General features: G+C 50.7%; 2 protein-coding genes across 29 annotated transcripts; one reads left to right on the plus strand and one right to left on the minus strand.

The window, feature by feature from the left end:
* Positions 1–1,631: 1,631 nt before the first annotated feature.
* ATXN2L (ataxin 2 like) lies at positions 1,632–13,883 on the plus strand. Of its 28 annotated transcripts, none has more exons than XM_077141369.1 (24): positions 1,639–2,186; positions 3,712–3,748; positions 3,924–3,980; positions 4,062–4,133; positions 4,463–4,613; positions 5,059–5,183; positions 6,537–6,628; positions 7,042–7,242; positions 7,812–7,987; positions 8,145–8,255; positions 8,800–9,012; positions 9,099–9,170; positions 9,431–9,501; positions 9,684–9,979; positions 10,061–10,130; positions 10,644–10,790; positions 10,917–10,989; positions 11,083–11,270; positions 11,641–11,770; positions 11,877–11,998; positions 12,168–12,380; positions 12,579–12,822; positions 12,972–13,131; positions 13,377–13,883. In XM_077141369.1, exons 1-23 carry the CDS (start codon positions 1,897–1,899, stop codon positions 13,124–13,126), a joined length of 3,306 nt encoding a protein of 1,101 aa, XP_076997484.1. In that variant the 5' UTR covers positions 1,639–1,896; the 3' UTR covers positions 13,127–13,131; positions 13,377–13,883. The 28 variants fall into 28 exon arrangements, with proteins under 28 accessions (XP_076997511.1, XP_076997484.1, XP_076997485.1 ...); XM_077141370.1 differs by having other exon boundaries at positions 13,400–13,883; XM_077141380.1 differs by having other exon boundaries at positions 13,095–13,131.
* A 1,759-nt stretch (positions 13,884–15,642) lies between these two features.
* On the minus strand, positions 15,643–19,192 carry TUFM (Tu translation elongation factor, mitochondrial). Its single transcript, XM_077141411.1, has 10 exons — positions 18,883–19,192; positions 18,570–18,764; positions 17,981–18,147; positions 17,682–17,786; positions 17,435–17,599; positions 17,166–17,298; positions 16,981–17,085; positions 16,694–16,845; positions 16,469–16,588; positions 15,643–16,003 (listed from the first exon to the last, which is right to left on the minus strand). The coding sequence occupies exons 1-10, from the start codon at positions 18,923–18,925 to the stop codon at positions 15,830–15,832; spliced, it is 1,359 nt and encodes a 452-aa protein (XP_076997526.1). The 5' UTR covers positions 18,926–19,192; the 3' UTR covers positions 15,643–15,829.
* Positions 19,193–19,413: the final 221 nt, after the last annotated feature.

The raw sequence follows: 19,413 nt of genomic DNA on the forward strand, positions 1-19,413 counted from the left end.
TTGCAGGTCATATGGTAATTTTATACTTAAACTTTCTGAGGAGCTGTCAAACTAGTTTCCACAGCAGCTACATCCTTTTACATTCCCACCAACAATGAAGTGTTCTATTTCTCCATATCCTGTCCAATACTTGCTATTTTCCATTTTTTAAAGATAGTAGCCATTCTAGTGGGTATGAAAGGGTATCTCATTGTGGTTTTGATTGCATTTCCCTCATGGCTAATGATATTGAGTACCTTTATGTGCTTTTTGGCCATTTATAGATCTTTTCTGGAGAAATCCCTTTTTACATCTTTTGCCATTTTTGAATTGGATTGTCTTTTCATTGCTGAGTTGCAGGAATTCTTTACATATTCTGGACATTAAACCTTTATTAGATATGTGATTTCCAAATATTGTCTCCCATTGTGTAGGTTGTCTTTTCACTTTATGATGAAATCCTTTGATGCACAAAAGTTTTTAAATGCACAAAAAGTTTTGATGAGGTCTCATTTACCTGTTTTTCTTCTTTTGTTTGTGCTCTGAGTATAAAACTAAGAAACCATTTCCTAAAACTAGGTCCTGAAAATGCTTCCCAAATTTTCACCTGGCAGTTTTATAATTCCAGTTCGTATGTTTAGGTCTTTGATCCATTTTGAGTTACGTTTATGTGTGTGGTGTGAGGCAGGAGTCCACCTTCCTTCTTTTACAATGTGGATTTCCAGCTTTCCCAGCACCATTTGTGGAAGAAACTATTTTTCCCCAATAGAGTGGACTTGGCACCCTTGTCAAAAGTTAATTGGCTATAAACATGAAGTTTGATCTTCTTGAGGGCAGGAAGTGGTTTAATTACCATTGTTTTCAAAGCATGTAGCCTAGTGCCCAATTTTGAATGTATGAATGCTGCCTTCATCATCGAGTCAGTGGGCTGAGCAGAGTTTTGAACTAAACCTTAGGAATTTTGACCTTCATACTCTTTGTTACTGCAGCTTAAGGGTTCGTTCTCAGGCGCGGAGAAACTATTTAGATGTAAAATAATTTAAATTTAAAATAATTCAGGATTAGGCATAAGTTTATCTGCAAATATTAGGACGCTAAAACCGCCTTTAAGTCCCATCAGTCATTCTTTAACGCATAGGATAAGAGCTGCTCATTACGAAATCTACCACCTGCTCGAAAGCCCTATCCCCGCAATTTGTTCAGTCCCGGGAATTCTTTTGCACCTAGGACTCCGCCCACGGCCCCCGCCTCCCAATGTGGCGGAAGAATCTCACGCAACGTGGAGACATCTCACACAACTGCGGAGGCATCACGACCTTACGGAAGCCGGCGTAGGAGGGGCGGCCGGCTCTTCCTTTGCCTCCTCGGCTCCTCCCCCAGCGCTTCACACGCTCATTGTGAAGCGACAGCGGCTACCAGCTTCTAGGGTTGCTTGAGACCTAGAGACCTTAAATCCTTGTCGCGCGTGAGCGTCCGCGCTCTACCTTCCCCACTCCAAGACTAAGGGCGCGAGATTCACCTTATTTTGTCCTCTCCTCTACTCTTCCGCCCGGAGCTAACCGCCCCGGTGCGCGCTGGCATCTCGTGCCGCCGCTCCCTCCCCCCTCCCCTAGGGAGCTCCCGCCCGCGCGCTCCTCCCCTCCCCTTTCCCCAGCGACGCGCACGCGCGCCAGACCGGCTCGCGCCCTCTCGCTTTCCTCCGGCCCGCGAGACCCCCTCCCCTTCCGCCTCGCGGCGCTTGCTCGTACCGCGGTCTTTTCTATCCACCCCCGACACCGCGGGGCTCCCCCTTGCCCGCCAACGGCGGGCCCCCAGTTTCCCGATCCCCCTTCGCTTCCCGCGCTCTCCGGCGGGAGCCTAGCCCCGGCCCCCTCTCTTCCTCCCTTCCCCCGAATTCCCCTTCCGGACGCTGCCATCATGTTGAAGCCTCAGCCGCCACAACAGACTTCCCAGTCCCAGCAGCCGCCCCCCACGCAACAGGCCGTGGCCCGCCGGCCTCCCGGGGGCACCAGCCCTCCCAACGGCGGCGTCCCGGGGCCGCTGGCCTCCAGCTCGGCTCCGCCCGGACCTCCCGCGACGGCTTCCCCCTGCCTGGGGCCTGCAGCCGCTGCCGGGAGCGGGCTCCGCCGGGGAGCCGAGGGCATCTTGACGCCGCAGCCTCCGCAGCATCAAGAGAGATCAGGGGCAACCGCCATCGGCAGCGCCAGGTGAGGAGGGGTGGGTTTCCGGGCGGGGGAGCCGAGGCTGAGGGGAGGAGGCGACGGCTCGGTTCCGGCCGGGCGACAGGGGCCTGAGCACATCCGCATGGGGCGGGCCCCCCATCCTGGCCACCTTTGGGGGCACCCGGGAAGCCCCCGTGAGGCTAGGGGTGGGTCCCCTCAGGTCCTCAAAGGTCGGAGGAAGGGTCCCCAGGCGACCACCAGGCAATTAGGAACCTGGCTGAGCTTTCAGGGCCTGGCCAGGGCTCGGGACCCGAGGCTTTAGGGGAGGCGGGGCGCCCCACGACAGCGCCGTCGGAACCGGGAGATGGGGGGGGTGAAGAGGTGAGCGGGGTCCCCGGCTCCATTAGCACGAAGGGTCTCGCGGTCCCCGACTTCAGCCAATGGGGAGTCAGCTGCAGAAAGGGGTCCCCGGCTGTAGCCAATGGAGGGGGGCGCGCGGCCCACAGTTTGGCCAATGGGGAGGGAGGGACTTGAGAGCGGGTTGCTGCCTCCCCCTTCCCGATCTGGCCAGTAGGAGGGGAGCGGGGTAGGCGGAGGGGGACGGAAGGAGGGACAACTGGGAGGACTGCGGGCCAGGAACCTCCAGCGCGCGCGCGCTCTTGCTGTACGTGCGCGCGGATGCTCTGTCTTATGACCCGGGCATTCGCGTGCCCGGGTTAACATCTTGGACTGGGGCTAGGAGGGTGCATGGAGGAATGCTCCCGGTGTTCGTGGATGGGTACTGGACGCTCCTCTCGGTTTCTCCTGTGTGTATGTGTTTTAATGGCATTGAGAGTGGCGGTACACGCAGGCGCAGTGGGTTCTGACCGCGGGAGGGGGGATTTTGAAGAGGCCTGTGGGTTTTAGTGCGCAGGCGCAGACCGGGCGAGGCCTCCCGGTGGAAGGCTTTTGCGGCTGCGCTGTCCCCCAGCCCCGCCAACGGCCCCCTCTGCGCCCTCAGCCACCGGTTACATCAGCCAGCGAGGAGCAGGGTTGCAGGGTGATTGGTGACCTCACAGAGTTGGTAACAAGCTGAATGGGTAACGAGGTCGAGGGGATAGGGCCTGGAGGGGGGTGCCTTCTTCCCAGGGTTGGGGCAAGAGGCTGCTGAAAATGATGTCTTTTCTGTTTGGGAGGTAATGTGGAACCGGGCACATCCATCTTTTATATATGGGGTGGGTTATTGGTGATCTAATACTGTAGCTTTGTTCAGTTAGGAGCATGCAGCCATCAGCCCGTGGAGAAAGTGAGAAGGTGGTGTTAAATTGGCCCTTCCTCCTAGCAATTAGACGACCATGGTCGATTGAGATCTACTTTACTGGTATTTGCAGGGAATGTGTTTCCTGGCTCTTAAGGCTTGTTCCTCTTTTTCTATGAGGTGAGGTTTGAAAATCTTGATTAATAGCTGTGTAGCCTTAAATCACCTCGTCACAAGGAATTGCTTCTGGGATACCTAGCCCTTTAAAATTAATGGTTTAAGAAGGAATTGATGAGGTTTAAATAACTAATTTTTTGTGTTGTTCTCTTACAGGGGACAGAGTACAGGAAAGGGACCCCCACAATCACCGGTGAGTGCCCTTTTTTCCCAAGATACAAGGGCCTAAAAGACACTTATGTCAGAACATAGGGTAGATTAGATATCAAAATAGTCAGAAGGGCACACGAAGGTGAGTGTGAATGGAGTATTTAGGTGGAATGTGAAATACTTGCCTCTCTTATTTCTTCCTTCTGTGTTACTGACAGGTGTTTGAGGGTGTCTACAACAATTCCAGAATGCTGCATTTCCTTACAGCTGTTGTGGTGAGTACCTAATGCTTAGGTTGAAAAATACTGTGAGTCAGTTTGCTGAAGACACTCTCCTTATTTTTCCTACTTTTCCAGGGTTCCACTTGTGATGTAAAGGTGAAAAACGGTACCACCTATGAAGGTATCTTCAAGACTCTGAGCTCAAAGGTAAGTGTACTCTAACTTATTTCCAGAGTTGTATGGAAGGAAGAAAGTGAAATAGACTCATTGAGGGTGTGAAATTAAGTGGTGTTGGATGACATTATAGCTCTGTTAGCCATTTATCTAGGCCTGTGCCAGGATAGTGTTGCAAGTATAAAAAACAAGATTCTGAACAAATTTGGGGCTTTTGTTAAGTCCTGTGGCTGGTGTTGAGAATATAATACATGTAAAGATGTGATGCGGTTTTGGGAAAATTTGCAAAGAGTAAAAGAAAAACTGTTTTTCTCGTTTCTTGATACTGACCCCTGGGTGTTGGGGAATGGGGCCTTTTGTAGTTTGAACTAGCAGTAGATGCTGTGCACAGGAAAGCATCTGAGCCAGCAGGTGGTCCTCGTCGGGAAGATATCGTGGATACCATGGTGTTTAAGCCAAGTGATGTCATGCTTGTCCACTTCAGAAATGTTGACTTCAATTATGCCACTAAAGGTATGGTGCCACGTCACTACTTCAGACCTGGTTTCTGTGTGCATAGAGAGGAGAGGGCAGTTTGTAGATGGAACATGACAGTTTGATTCTCTCCACCTCCCCCTTCTCACCTTACTCTTTTTCTGAAGGAACTGGCAATTTTTTCTTCCTGAAGATGATGTGTCTTGATTTCTAATACATAGTGGGATGAATGCTGTCCTGTATGGTGGCTCTTCACATTCTCCCTTTCTCCCTGCTTAATTTTCACTCCTTGCTCCTTTTGAACTTTTAAAATGAAAGAAGCTTTATATGCTGCCCCATCACTCCCCACCTCTGACACACAAGCACACACACTCAACATCTGGATTTCTTGAAGTTTTCTTTGCTCCTGAACTACTTGTAATAGGGGTGGGGGTGATCGTGTGAAATAATACCTGCCTCCTGATCTTCAACTCTGCTCCCACAGACAAGTTCACCGATTCAGCCATTGCCATGAACTCAAAGGTGAATGGAGAACATAAAGAGAAGGTGCTTCAGCGCTGGGAGGGGGGAGACAGCAACAGCGATGACTACGACCTTGAGTCTGACATGGTACAGTCTTCTCACTGAGAACCTGAGAGCTGGGTGGTTCTGCTGCCAGAATGGGGGTTGTTGACAGTGAGGTCATTCTTGAAACCAAGACTTGCTTGATGGGGGTGGGGGCCAGAAAATCTTATATTTTGATTTTACTTTGAAATGTTGATTGCAGTCAGATTCCAAATATAGATATACAGAAAATAGTAAAGCAGAAATATTCAAAAAAATCTGTGATTCACAAGTACTAATATTACTTCAAGTCATTTTATTTTATTTAATAAATTATGGATAAGATTGGACACCATGTAGGCTCTCTGATGCATGTCATATTTCTGGTCAATTTTTCATACTTGGACGTTACATATGTGTGTATATTCAAGAATGAATTTTTTTTTTTAGTGTATTTAGTTGGCACAAGAATATTTTCCTTGCTTATTGTTTTGAATTTTTCATAGGTCTAGTTCATTGCCTTTAACGATTATGTGACATTCAGTTTGTACGCATGTAATAGCAGACTATCTCTTTCCTTACTAATTGGTTCTTTGTTTCCATTATTTTGCTATTAAAATAATGGCTTATTGCACTTTCAGAATATCTGTCCCCATGCACATGTGCCAGTGTTTTTCTAGGATACAAGTCTAGAGGTAGATTTATTAAGTCTCAAGACTTTTTAATTTCACTGTTGCCATTTTGTGCTGCAATTGGTTTTACTAGTTGAGACGGCTGTGTTCTTTTACACTCTTGGTTTGGTCAAAAAATTTTTTTCACATTTGTTGATTTTTTTGTTTTTATATTAGTTGTCATCTTGTGGTTTTTTATTTGTGTTGTCTTTGTTTTTTAAATTTATTTGTGTTTTTTTGTTTTTTTAATTGTGAAATATATATACAAAACAACAAATTTCCAAGTGCATTTTAGCAAGTAGTTATACAACAGTTTGGGTTATAGTTCCTTGATATTTTGTTTTTTCCTCTAGTTGCTCTAAGATACTGGAGACCAACAGAAATATCAATATAATGATATTGAGCAGTCATGCTCATTTGTTAAATCCTGTCTTCTCTGTCATACTTTTTCTCTTTAAATAACATATATGCATAAAAGCAATACATTTTGGCCAGCCTGCTTGAGCTGAGCCCACCTGAAAGGATGTTCTGCCTGCTGATGTCTGTCCTTGCTTAATAAAACTGATTTTTGAAAGCCAAAAAAAAAAAATCAATTTCAAAGTACATCACGACAATTAGTTGTAGAACAGATTTCAGAGTTTGGCATGGGTTACAGGGTTAGTCAGATTTTTAAGTTTCTCAGTCTGATGAAAGGAAAATGACATGTGCTTTCCTTGCTGAATTTTAAAATATTGCCCTCCTTCCCCAGTCCAATGGATGGGACCCCAATGAAATGTTCAAGTTCAACGAGGAGAACTATGGTGTGAAGACCACCTATGATAGCAGTCTCTCTTCTTATACGTGAGTGTCTTGATACCTCCTAAGCAGTGCAGTTTGGGGTGTGGGGTCGCTTGACAGAAAAAGTGCAAGTCGTTAGGTGGAACATGGCTTTTGCTCATGCTTTTCTTGGGGTCCAGGTTTTCTTCTTCCCATTCCTGGTCTGTCTTTTGAACCTCAAAGGTTTTCTCTTTTTCCTGATTCCAGGTGGGTAAGAGAAGCAAGTCTTATACGTCTGTATCTTTCCTCTAGAATTCAGAGATAGATTTAGGGATCTGCTTGGACTGCAGTAGATGCCCATTAAATTATGCTCAGTTGTTGAAGGGGTTAAACACCCATATACTTCAGCTGGTATCAGGACTCATGTAAATGTCTTCCCTTTTCCCCCTCTTGTCCTCTGACACGGGGACGGTGGTGTTCCATGGGGATTCTCTCAGGGTGCCCTTAGAGAAGGACAACTCAGAAGAGTTCCGTCAGCGGGAACTGCGTGCAGCCCAGTTGGCCCGAGAGATTGAATCGAGCCCCCAATACCGCCTGCGGATCGCCATGGAGAATGACGATGGGCGTACTGAAGAGGAGAAGCACAGTGCAGTCCAGCGGCAGGGCTCAGGGCGGGAGAGCCCCAGCCTGGCATCCAGGTACTTCCTGGGAGCAACCAGGACTGTTGGGGGCTCATGATACGGGCCTAGGCCAGCTTTATATCTGGTTGAGGGTAGTTCACAGCTGTGTGTGGTGCAGTTTTTAGGGTTAAGAGATTAAAGCCTAGAGAAGTTAAGTATTTTACACAAGCTAGTGTGGCTAAAGCTTGTGGTTTTAATTTTTTTTTCCAGAAGTTGGGTGTATATTTCTTTTATTCCCCACATATTCATCCATATGTATTTATTTACTTCTTTGCAAAAATGAAATAGAACTGTACATAGTGACCTTTATTTTGTAAAAGCTGCACCATTGTGATGCTACCTTTCTCCTAGGTCAGGAACGGTATCATTGTGGATTGTTTCCCTGATTGGTTGGGTTGGGGTTGGCGTAATATAAGGTCATAGACCTGTAGCTACAAAACATTTAACTGGGCAGATCCTCAAGTGGGATAGTGAAAGAAGTTGGAGCTAGGCGTTGAGGGTGGGGTGGGGTAGGCTTCATCTTTCCAAAGTGATGGGTTTTTGTGGTTACCTGACCTTACTTGGACTCTTTCTGTCTTTCTCTCTAGGGAAGGAAAGTATATCCCTCTGCCTCAACGAGTTCGGGAAGGTCCCCGGGGAGGAGTTCGATGCAGCAGTTCCCGGGGCGGCCGACCTGGCCTTAGTGCTTTGCCACCTCGTGGCCCTCATCACCTTGACAATAGCAGCCCTGGCCCGGGTTCTGAGGCACGTGGTATCAATGGAGGTGAGTTGCAAAGCAGACTTTTGTGGGGAGCAAGGGAGGGGACAGTAATTGAAAGATAGGAGTAGACAGCTTGGAAGGCTGATGCATTGATGATTACATAATAGTAAATACTCTGCCTCTTTTTAATTTTTTCCCATCTTAAAAAAAAAAAAAAAAGGCCCTTCCCGCATGTCCCCTAAGGCCCAGCGGCCTCTGAGAGGTGCCAAGACTCTGTCCTCACCCAGCAGTCGGCCTTCCGGAGAAGCTTCTGTTCCCCCTACTCCTGCAGGTAAAATTTCAGCAGTTTTGATTGAGGGAGTTGGTAGAAATCTGTAGTAAATATAAATGTGTCAGTTGTTGCACTGTTGGAATGGGAGATAGTTTCCCGATGTGAGAGATGTGATTTTTTGGTGGGGATGGGGGTTGGGTTTGATTTATTATTTTGGGGAAAAACTTTTGTTTTTCTAGTACAGAAATTTCAGACTGGTAGTTCATTGTTTGTATCTGACTGGCATGTTGTTTATTTATTTATTTATTTATATCTGAATTAGTTGCCAACATTTTAAAACATAGAAGTAATATAAAATTTCCAATTTCTTTTGAAATGTGGTTATTCCTGCCAATGCTGACACTGTAGTAACTGACACTGAATCACTACTGCCACTTTTGGCATCCTGTTTGCCCCAATAGGCCCTTTCTTCTACATACGTTACCTTCTTTGGCTGCATAGGCATTGAAGTTTGTGACTCTACCTAGTGCAAACTTTTCTTGGTGTTAACTTAGCAAGCCCCCTCTTATCCATTACTTATAAACTAGCAGTAACCATCATACAGCTCTCCCTTTCCTTCCAGTGGGCCGGATGTATCCCCCACGCTCTCCCAAGTCTGCTGCCCCTGCCCCAATCTCTGCTTCCTGTCCTGAGCCTCCCATCGGTTCAGCAGTGCCAACCTCTTCAGCTTCCATTCCTGGGACATCATCAGTTGTGGATCCTGGAGTGGGCTCCATCTCCCCAGCTTCTCCAAAGATCTCATTAGCCCCCACAGATGGTAAGCCAGATGGGTAAGGGCTATGGACAATATGAAGTCTGATTCTGGACAGTAGGACATTCAAGTGCATTTTTCTTCTTGCTCAGTAAAAGATCTCCCCGCCAAGGAACCTGGGAGAACACTGGAGCCCCAGGAGCTGGCCCGGATAGCTGGGAAAGGTATAGATTTTTTTTCCCACCTTGATCTTAAGCCCCTTTGTATGAGGGAGCACTTGAGTTAGGGAGGTTCAGAGTTCAGAAGCAGACAATGCCTATCTCCCCTTTATTCTAACTTCTGTTTTAGGATTTTCAAGAGCTTCTCTCCGCACCCTGCCCTCCCCCCATCCCAGTCTCTTTGTTCTCTGGATTATTGGCACTGTGTAATCAACCACCTTTGAGGAAGAAGTTTACATTTTCTTCTTTTCACTGTTTTCTCATAGTCCCTGGCCTTCAGAATGAACAGAAACGGTTTCAACTGGAAGAACTGAGAAAGTTTGGGGCCCAGTTTAAGGTGAGAGATGGTAGGGTGGTAATGAGGTCAAAAGTTAGCAAGATGGAGGAGTGTGGAGGGCTTGTAGAAGAGGCGAAGAGCGAAGTGGAATGGAGAAGATGAGATCAAGCAGGGATGAAATGAAGAAGCAGGGCATGGGGTCTGGATGAGACAATACTGTGTGTGTGTTTCTCTCTTTCCAGCTTCAGCCTAGTAGCTCTCCTGAGACCAGCCTGGATCCTTTTCCTCCCCGGATCTTAAAGGAGGAGACCAAAGGGAAAGAGAAGGAGGTTGATGGTCTATTGACTTCAGAGCCCATGGGATCCCCAGTCTCTCCAAAGACTGAGTCCGTATCGGACAAGGAGGAGAAACCGTCCCTGCCACCAGCAGTAGGGAGTGAGGGGCCAGAGCAACCCCCACCACCTTGCCCAAACCAAGCTGGCAGCCCCCCCGTGGGCCTCATCAAGGGCGATGACAAGGACGAGGGCCCAGTTGCTGAGTGAGTTGGGTTAGGGAGCTGGGTGGATGTGAGAAGTGCTGTGGGCTAAGCTGTGAGAATTTACTTTATATTCTCTCATAGGCAAGTGAAGAAGTCAACATTGAACCCCAATGCCAAGGAGTTCAACCCCACGAAGCCTCTGCTGTCTGTGGTGAGATGTGATGAGAGAATGTGGGCTTTGGTTTCCATGAGAAGAGGGGATAGTAAAGCAGTGGAGGGGAGCACTTAACTAGCAGTTGTCAAGTTTGAGAGGAGACATTGTAAAAGTGTGTTGGGATAGTAGTAGTTGGGCTGGCTTTAGGGGAAGTAGAGACAGGTCTCCAGGGTTGGGTGGCAAGGGATGCTGGTGTGTTTGATGTATTCATAGGTTTCTCTCTGAGACTTAACATTTGGTTCAGGGAGTTTTTTAATTGATTAATTATGAGCATAAGGCTTCATTCAGGCAGATAGACTTGGCCTCAGTACCTGTTGAAAGCATCGTGATCTTGGAAAAGTCACTTTGACTTCTCTGCTTCACTTTCCTCCCGTATAATTTGAGGCTTAACAGAGAGAAAGCATGGACTGGGTTTGGCGCACAGCACTCCATGGATGCTAGCTGTTATTACAGCCATGAGAGAGAGAGGCAAAAAAATGATAAAATCTCTTCCTCCTTTGTTTCTCACAGAACAAATCCACTAGTACCCCAACTTCTCCAGGGCCCCGGACTCATTCAACTCCTTCTATCCCGGTGCTGACAGCAAGCCAGAGTGGGCTGTATAGTCCCCAGTATATCTCCTACATACCTCAGATCCACATGGGGCCAGCTGTGCAGGTATGAGGCTGGTTGGGTCCAGAGTGAGAGGTGTGCGGTTTGTCAGGTGGTCTGGGCCACCAGGTCAGGTCTGTCCTGGGCATTTGTAAGGAGGCATTCAGCATCATCTCTGTTTTTTTCTCTTAGGCACCTCAGATGTATCCGTATCCTGTATCTAACTCGGTGCCTGGGCAGCAGGGCAAATACCGGGGAGCAAAGGGTGAGCAGGGTTGGGAGGGGCAGACAGTGGGGCTGCCCAGTACCTCCTGGCAGATGGAGCTTGAACTCTGCACTATTTCCCCCCCGCCCCCAGGCTCCCTGCCCCCTCAGCGCTCGGACCAACACCAGCCAGCCTCAGCCCCTCCAATGATGCAGGCTGCTGCTGCTGCTGGTCCCCCTCTGGTGGCTGCTACGCCCTACTCTTCCTACATCCCGTACAATCCACAGCAGTTCCCAGGCCAGCCTGCCATGATGCAACCCATGGCCCACTACCCCTCGCAGGTAACTGAGGCACAGGAGGGAAGTGGGGGAACAGATCCTGCTAGGGATCCTTAAATTCCCACCTTTGAGACTCAGGAGCTCACAGGGGTGACGTGGGAGGAAAGAGGCTGTGTTCTACATGATGTTGGCCGACAGTGGGATGGGTGTCATCAGACTTGTGTTTAAATCTTGGTTCTGACATCATTGAACATCTGAGTCTTAGTTTCTCCTCTGTAAAGTGTAGATAAAGTAGCATCTCTTGGCAGGATTCACAGAATATTTAATTGAGGTGGTTGTGACAAGGCCAGAGTGGTTCTCAACACAGGTTGTTTGGGCAGGAAGACATGCTTTCTGCCTCTCTGCCACTCACTTCTCTTTCCCTGCCCCACAGCCGGTGTTTGCCCCCATGCTTCAAAGCAACCCGCGCATGCTAACGTCGGGTAGCCATCCCCAGGCCATCGTGTCGTCCTCAACTCCTCAGTACCCTTCTGCAGAGCAGCCCACCCCCCAGGCCCTTTATGGTGAGTTTTCTAACCCCCACTCCCACCCATCCCTGCCTCTGCTCTGGGCTGTGCTCCTTGATCACTATGCGCCCAGCACTGACTCTCTCCCTCTTTCCTGCTGTAGCCACTGTTCACCAGTCCTATCCACACCATGCTACGCAGCTCCATCCCCACCAGCCGCAGCCGGCCACCACACCTACTGGGAGCCAGCCGCAGTCCCAGCACGCGGCCCCCAGTCCCGTCCAGGTGCCTGTCATGGGGGATCTGAGAGGTTGGGTTAGAGATGGGTGCCTGGAAAGGGGAGATGGATAGAGCTAAGTGTTGCCCCCCAGTGGAGAAGGAAGCCGGGGTCACTGGGTGGTTGGCCTAGGTACCAGAAGAATAGATGGCACTCACCCTTCCCTCCCCCTAACAGCACCAGGCGGGGCAGGCCCCACACCTGGGCAGTGGACAGCCACAGCAGAATCTGTACCACCCAGGGGCCCTGACGGGTACGCCGCCCTCTCTGCCACCGGGCCCTTCTGCCCAGTCCCCTCAGAGCAGCTTCCCCCAGCCAGCCGCTGTGTATGCTATCCATGCCCACCAGCAGCTACCCCACGGCTTCACCAACATGGCCCACGTCACTCAGGTAAGAGTCCAAGGCACCTGTTTCCTTTGGGTCTGTGTTTTGCCATGAGCACATGAACCATGGGACTGTCTCACCTGAATGCCTCGTGTCACCTTTGCTTGCTCCTCCCCAGGAAGCCACAGGGCTTCCTGACCCTGGGATCCTCAGAGCTTGACCTGGGTTTCTGCGGTACTCCCAGGTACTTTTTGTTCTTTGCAGGCCCATGTCCAAACTGGAATCACAGCAGCCCCGCCCCCTCACCCTGGGGCTCCCCACCCGCCCCAGGTGATGCTGCTGCACCCACCCCAGAGCCATGGGGGCCCCCCCCAAGGCGCGGTGCCCCAGAGTGGGGTGCCTGCACTCTCAGCTTCCACACCCTCACCCTACCCCTACATCGGACACCCCCAAGGTGAGCAGCCTGGCCAGGCGCCTGGATTTCCAGGAGGAGCCGATGACAGGATTCGTGAGTTCTCGTTAGCTGGGGGCATTTGGCATGGAAGAGCTGATGGGCTGCAGGTGGGGCAGGATGCACGGGTTCTGGGTGGGGAGTGAGGGGTCTTGGAGGCAGGGCTGTCCCACTGGGCGCCCGCCGACCTTCACCTGTCTGTGAAGTATGTAGGGTGGGCAGAAGCCACAGCCGCCGCCGCCAGGGGCTTGCTCCTGGCTCTGTCCTTTGCTTCCCTCCGTCCTCGCTCAGTTGTGATCCAGCAGCCCCCCTCCCCACTGCCTCCCCAGCTCTCAGTGACCCCGACTGTCTCCTGACTTAGCCGAGGTAAGGTCAGCGCAGCAGACAGGGCCAGGCTGGGGTGTGGGGGGCTGAGCTGGGCACACGAGTAAGGGCTCTGGCTCACTGGGAAACAGCGATTGATCTGTGCTTCTGACAGCCCCATGAGACACGTTGAGGAGGCCGCTCCTACCCAAATACGCCCCCCACACCCCCCACTGGACGGCATTGGATGAAGGGACAGCTGCTTGGGTTCTAATGCTCCTGCTCTCTTCTCTTTCCCCTCCAACCAGTTCAATCTCATCCCTCCCAGCAGCTCCCCTTCCACCCCCCGGGGAACTGAAGATTGTCCTGGCCGCGACCTGAGACCTCCATGAGTGGAGGGAAGAGTGACCTATGTCTCTTCCCCCAGCAGCTCGGACCAGTCCCAGCCCCTGAATCTCCCCTTTCCCCCAGGGGAGCTGGGAAATTCCTGCCAAGCACCTTGAATTGGGAGGGGCCTCATAGTGGGCAGGGTCAGGGTCCAGCAGGGTGGGGGGTTCCTGCTCTGACCCTGCCCACTCCCACCCATCTTGCCCTCCCATCCTCTCATCTATCCCCCGCTGGAGACGGAAGATCTTTTATTTTCTATTATTTATAACCTGAGACTTGGGCCCCCTGTTTTCTTCCCATTAACTTGAGTGACCTGCGTGAGAGACAGACAGACAGATACCCCACAAGGATGGTTGGACAAGGACTTTTACTTTTTATTACATAAAAAATATTAAAAAATAATAATAAAAAATAAAATTTTAAACTAACTCAATCTGCCTAGCTTCCTCATTATAGGTAGGGCAGGGTCAGAGAGGTCAGTCTTTCGAGGGCTAGAGTTCTTCAAATCTTGGGGCCTTCAGTTGGGAAGATGGAGCTTATGGGTGTTTAATGTGGGGTCGGTGTTGTATTTGTCAGTAGTGTTTCTTTCCTGCCATGGAAAAATTGTGCCCCATTTCTCAAACTAGGATCAGAGGAACCATATTAGGGTCTTAACACTATTTGAGTGGATTCCTTCGTGATGTTTGTTTGGTTTTTTTTTCACATGGGCAGGCACTGGGAGTCGAACCCGGGTCTCCAGCATAGTGGGCCAGAACTCGGCCTGCTGAGCCACCGTGGCCCGCCCTCCACTATGTTTTGATGGTGTGTAGTAGGTAACTGAGGTTCTGGGTAACCGGAGGATGAGAGTAGGCAAGATGTGTCTGTTAGCCAAACCCTGTTCCCAGGTGGGTCTTTATCCTGGCTCTGCAATTACTGATCACCCAGTGACTTGTTTTCTCACCTATAAACTAACTTCAGTCTGACACATGACCAGAAGCTTTTCATTTCTAGTATTAAGCCTCATGAATTACATCCACCCCCTCGTTGAAAAGCATTTGCATCTTTTTTGGACATTGGAAATAATGACCTCACTGATGCTGTGCTCAGGGGTCTTGGTATGGTTAAGAGCTTTAAAGGTGAGGCTGCAAGTGGGTGGAGTGGGGAGAGAACTGGGCTGAGGAGCCAGGTGTAGGGGGATAGGTGCTAAATTACGGGTTTATGGACAAGAGCAGAACCAGATCCGGAAAATAGAATTGGCTCTAGAGCAGGTGTTTTTTTCAAGGACGCAGTTTGGAATTGCAACTCTGACTTGGACCTTGGTTTCCTTGTCTGTAAAATGGAGGTAATCTCACCCTTTTAGGGCGATGAGCATGTGGCTGGTGCACACAGGTGCTTGATGGTAGGGGTATTTCCACTGGACTCAAAGCCAGAGAACATTGGCTGAGACCAGACAGGAATAATGGTTAGCTGTCAGGGTAAATTTCCCAGGGTGTGAGGTAACCACTGGGTATTGGGGGTTTGGGGGTTGGAGAGCAATGGAAGGCAGGAAGTGGGAAGCTTTCCACTGGGCTTGGAATGTCTGAAGTACAGCCCAAGTTAGCTAAGTCTTTTTGCGTCATGAAAGGACTAAGTTGGTTATAATTCTTTTTATTTCTAAAAGCACTAATCAGCTTTGAAAGGGAACTTAGCCTTCACTCAGCCAGAAATTTTCCTGTAAGACCCAGACTGTTGGACATTGAGGAGGGTAAAGCAAATAAAGAAAGGTAGTTTTGATTAAGTCTTTCCTTGGGTCCTGCTCCCTTCTAGTCTGTTGGTGACTTGTCAGAGTTCATCAAAACAACTCTTAGGTTGAGGCCACAAATCCTTCTCTGGGCTGCTGGTCCTGGGTGTGTTGTCTCTGTCCTTTTCAGGTTTCTTATCTACTCAGCATTTTAATCCCTGCATAAATGTGGCAGGGATTAAATATGCTGCGATAATAACATATCCCTACATAAATGTTAAATCTCAGTAAATGTTGAAAATACTAATTCGATAGTCTCTATAACGTCTAACCCTGTGCTTGGAATTAAGTATGCAGCAGCAATCCATCAAAAGTGACACCACAGAAGTGAAATTACTCTAGGATGATTAATAACCCCCTGGGCTTGTTTCCTCTTGTACCCTCCTGGCTCCTCTAGCTAATGCACAAGCATAAGAGACACAGGTGAGTTTACTATTTATACAAGTTTATTGGCCTATCCCAGCTGGCAGGCCACCCCTACTGAACAGGGAGAGTGTTTGTCTCTTTTTTCAGTTGACAAGAAGAGCTTCAGCTTGTGCCCTAGAATGCCTGAAGCAGCTGAAGACTGGCCAGCACAGCCCCAATGCAGCAAAACCCGAGCATAAGTCCATGGACTCAACTCCACTTGAGTTCCTTGTCCTCCTCAGTCATGGCTGGCGTGTCGGTGACAAGGCCGGTGCCAATGGTCCGGTTGCCATCTCGGAGGGTGAAACGCTGGCCCTTTTCTAAGATCATTGGCTGCCGCAAGATGAGGGTGAGCTTCAGGTCCTCCCCAGGCATGGCAAGCTCCTGAAGGAAAAAGAGACAGGAATGAATATGGCTTTTGGGGTACCTTAACTGCTTCTGCCTACTATAGAGGTTCAGTTTCATGGGACAATGCAGCAGGTGATGTTGGGCAGATGCAAGGGCAGGAAAGCATAAAAAGGACCAGTGATCAGTATTCCCAAGGTTATGTTTTTGGAAAAACATTTTGGAAAAAAAAATTTTTTTTTTTTGGTTTAAATTATGGGCTATGTAGAAGTTGCAGGACTTCTGAGTCCCACATAATAAATAACAGGAACTTTTAATTTTCCTAGGGATAAATACTGGTAGAGTAAGCTTGCCTACTTCAGCCCAGGGTACACGGTCCAGACCCATACACCTCCACCCGAGGAAATCAAGACATCTTGGCATCTTTGGCCTCCCTGTAAACAAGGTAGAGCTGACTGGAAGAGGACCCCTTCCACTCCTTCACATCTCTCTACACCTGCATACCTTCTCTGGGGGCAGGATGACACGACAGGCCATGTCCCAAGTCAGGGAGAACATGACAGGAATGAAGTGAGACACAAAGGGCTTGTGGCGACCACCCTCCTCCTTGCTGAGAATGTAAACCTGGATAAGAAAGCAGGGTGAGGTAGAGCTGGGCCTGGCTGGAAGCACTGTCTCTGCAGGGGGCTGTTTGGCTCAGCCCTGCTCACCATCCCCTAGAGCCCTCACCTGTGCCTCCACCTTCTGGTGTGGCTGGATGGAACCTGGCTTGGCCATAACTAGGCCACGCCTCAGGTCCTCCCGCTTCAAGCCTCGGACCAAGGCCCCAAGGTTATCCCCTGCCTCTGCCCTCTCCAGGCTCTTGTGGAACATCTCAATGCCTAGGAGGAGAGAGAAAGGAGGGAGGAGAAAGAATAAAGGAGGAGGGTTTGGGGCAGAGGAAGAGCACAAGGGATGTGCCAGGGGAGAGGTCAGCATGGAGCCAGTCCCTGGGTGCTGAGGTTTCATTCCCATACCTGTCACCACAGTGCGAATGTTCTTGTTATGTCCCAGGAACTCACATTCATCCCCTTTTTTCAAAATGCCACGTTCCAGCGTACCTGTCACCACTGTGCCCCGGCCTGGGAGGGAACAGGAACGGATGTCAGGGACCCTGGGCCTGCCTCTTGGAGAGGGAGTGGTGAACGAGCCCAGTCCTCACCAGGGATAGAGTAAACCGATTCTATAGGCAGCAAGAAAGGCTTCTCCAGGTCCCGGGTGGGCACTGGAATGTAGGTGTCCACAGCATCCAGCAGCTTCTGTACCGACTTCAGCCCTAGCTCAGGGTCACGTTGCTGGGAGATGAAGGTGAAGGACTCTTGAAACCTCCATTCTGCTTTTACTTAGCACAAGTCTGCCCAGACTCGGGGCAGAGCCCCTGCCCATGCAGCCCCATCCTCCACCAGCAATCCCTGCTGTCCCCACCCTCACCTCAAGCGCACAGAGGGCAGAGCCTATGATGACTGGGGTCTCCTCCCCTTTGTAGCCAAACTCAGTGAGCAGTTCCCGGATCTCCAGCTCAACGAGTTCCACCATCTCAGAGTCCTGGACAGCATCTGCCTTGTTCACATACACCACAACGTGCTCTACCCCAATCTGGAGACAGGGACAAAGATAGGGCAAATGTCTGGAATGGCCCAACCCCTACTCATTCCACCCCCATATGAGCTCTGCATACCTGTTTTGCCAGTAATAAATGCTCTCGGGTCTGGGGCATGGGACCGTCATTGGCTGCCACCACCAGGATGCAACCATCAAGGGGGGCAGTGCCTGTGATCATATTCTGGGCGGAAGAAATGGAACCCTCAGCCTAGTAAAGTGACTTTCTCAGCTCCATATCCATCTGACCCAGCCATCTCACCACCCACTACCCACGGCCACAAACTCACACATCCACTATCAACCTCCTCCCACAGAACCCTAACTTTTATCCTGACAAGAAGCAGTTCTGGCCCTGCCGTGTGCAGCAACTCTCACCTTGACATAATCTGCGTGACCTGGGCAGTCTGTGTGGGCATAGTGGCGAGCTGCGGTACTATACTCCACGTGAGCCGCGTTGATTGTGATCCCGCGAGCTCGCTCCTCCGGTGCATTGTCAATTTCCTCATACTTCTTAAACTTGGCCCCACCTCCCTCCGCCAGAACTAACGGAGGGGGAAAGAAACCCCCTCTCAGCTCAAATTCTAGAACTGGAAGCAGGGCTCAGACCACGCCCCTAGGCCCCTCCCACCTAAACAAATAATAGTCTGGAAGAAAGATTCTCTCCGCCTCCCTCAAGTCTCGAACTCCTGCAGCAGAGGTAACTTTGGATCAGACAGGAACGTTAAAAGGCCCCAGGGGTCAGCCAAGGTAAAGCTTCCTCTTACAGAGTACTCCCACGGCGAGCGCGTCCCCCAAATGCATCGCAAAGTACTAAGTGAGCAGGGGACCTCTGTCTCCTGGATCCTCCATTCTACCGCCCGCCGGAGACCTGGCTTCTGGGGTCACACTAAACACCTCCAGCAGCCACTCTGGGCTCCAGGTCCCGCCAATAGATCGGGAGCTGCCACACCCCAAGCCCGCTCACTCTTGGTGATGGCCGCAGTCAGCGTGGTCTTGCCGTGGTCCACATGGCCGATGGTGCCCACGTTCACATGGGGCTTGTCGCGCACATAGCTCTTTTTGGCCTCCACAGCCAGGCCCCGGCACAAGACGGGCAGCGCCGGGGCCTTCGGCGGCCGGAACAAAACCTGCAGCACTGAGGTGGTGCCGGCACCGAGACCTGCCGGGGCAGAGGCTTGGCGTCAGAGCGCGGGTTCGAGCCCGGCCACCCCGACACCACCCACATGCCTCTCCCCCACCCCCATCCTGAGCCACCACCGCCTTTCCTGCTCTCTCACCACTGAAGCGGGGCGTCGCGCGCAGCAGGGTCGTAGCAGCCATTGTGGTCGTGCTTGCGCCTCGGGCACCGGACCGGAAGCCCGCTAGTGCCAAAAAGAAGGACACTTGGGGTTGGAGGCTATTTCCGGCAAGAATAGGGGCCGGCAGGGCGAGGCTGGGCGCCTCTAGCTACCAGTTTCTATGGTCGTTTCCGCCAACTTCCGGGCGCGGGACGGAGGACTTCTAAGAAGGCGCTGGTCGCTGGTGTCTGCACAATACACATGGGCCTCGCCGCCTGCGGGACGACGGAGTTTTCTCTGGTGCGCTCTGGGGCCCTCCCATGAGGCACCAGGGCCCTCCCACAATGCACCAGGGCCCCGAAGCATCGTGGGCATTGTAGTTTGTAGGCCGGCGGGTCGGGAGGGCACTTTGAGTCTGGGTTAGGTAAGGGCCCGCGGGGTCGGCAGCGTCCTGGCCTCCGAAAGGCAAAGACGGCCCTAGCGCGGACTGTTGAGGAACGTCCCGGGCCGGCGGAGAGAGGCCGCGAATCC

The sequence above is a fragment of the Tamandua tetradactyla genome, chromosome 23 (assembly GCF_023851605.1).
Source record: "Tamandua tetradactyla isolate mTamTet1 chromosome 23, mTamTet1.pri, whole genome shotgun sequence".
Lineage (NCBI taxonomy): Eukaryota > Metazoa > Chordata > Mammalia > Pilosa > Myrmecophagidae > Tamandua > Tamandua tetradactyla.

What these genes read in the sequence shown, in the direction of transcription:
- ATXN2L (XM_077141368.1), top strand. Translation starts at nt 1,897, where the DNA reads ATGTTGAAGCCTCAGCCGCCACAACAGACTTCCCAGTCCCAGCAGCCG. An exon ending in TCAAGACTCTGAGCTCAAAG is followed by an intron (nt 4,134 to 4,462) that starts GTAAGTGTACTC and finishes GGCCTTTTGTAG; the next exon opens with TTTGAACTAGCAGTAGATGC. An exon ending in AGTTTGGGGCCCAGTTTAAG is followed by an intron (nt 9,502 to 9,683) that starts GTGAGAGATGGT and finishes CTCTCTTTCCAG; the next exon opens with CTTCAGCCTAGTAGCTCTCC.
- TUFM (XM_077141411.1), bottom strand. Translation starts at nt 18,925, where the DNA reads ATGGCTGCTACGACCCTGCTGCGCGCGACGCCCCGCTTCAGTG. An exon ending in ATCGGTTTACTCTATCCCTG is followed by an intron (nt 17,086 to 17,165) that starts GTGAGGACTGGG and finishes GTTCCCTCCCAG; the next exon opens with GCCGGGGCACAGTGGTGACA. An exon ending in TCATCCTGCCCCCAGAGAAG is followed by an intron (nt 16,004 to 16,468) that starts GTATGCAGGTGT and finishes TTTTTCCTTCAG; the next exon opens with GAGCTTGCCATGCCTGGGGA.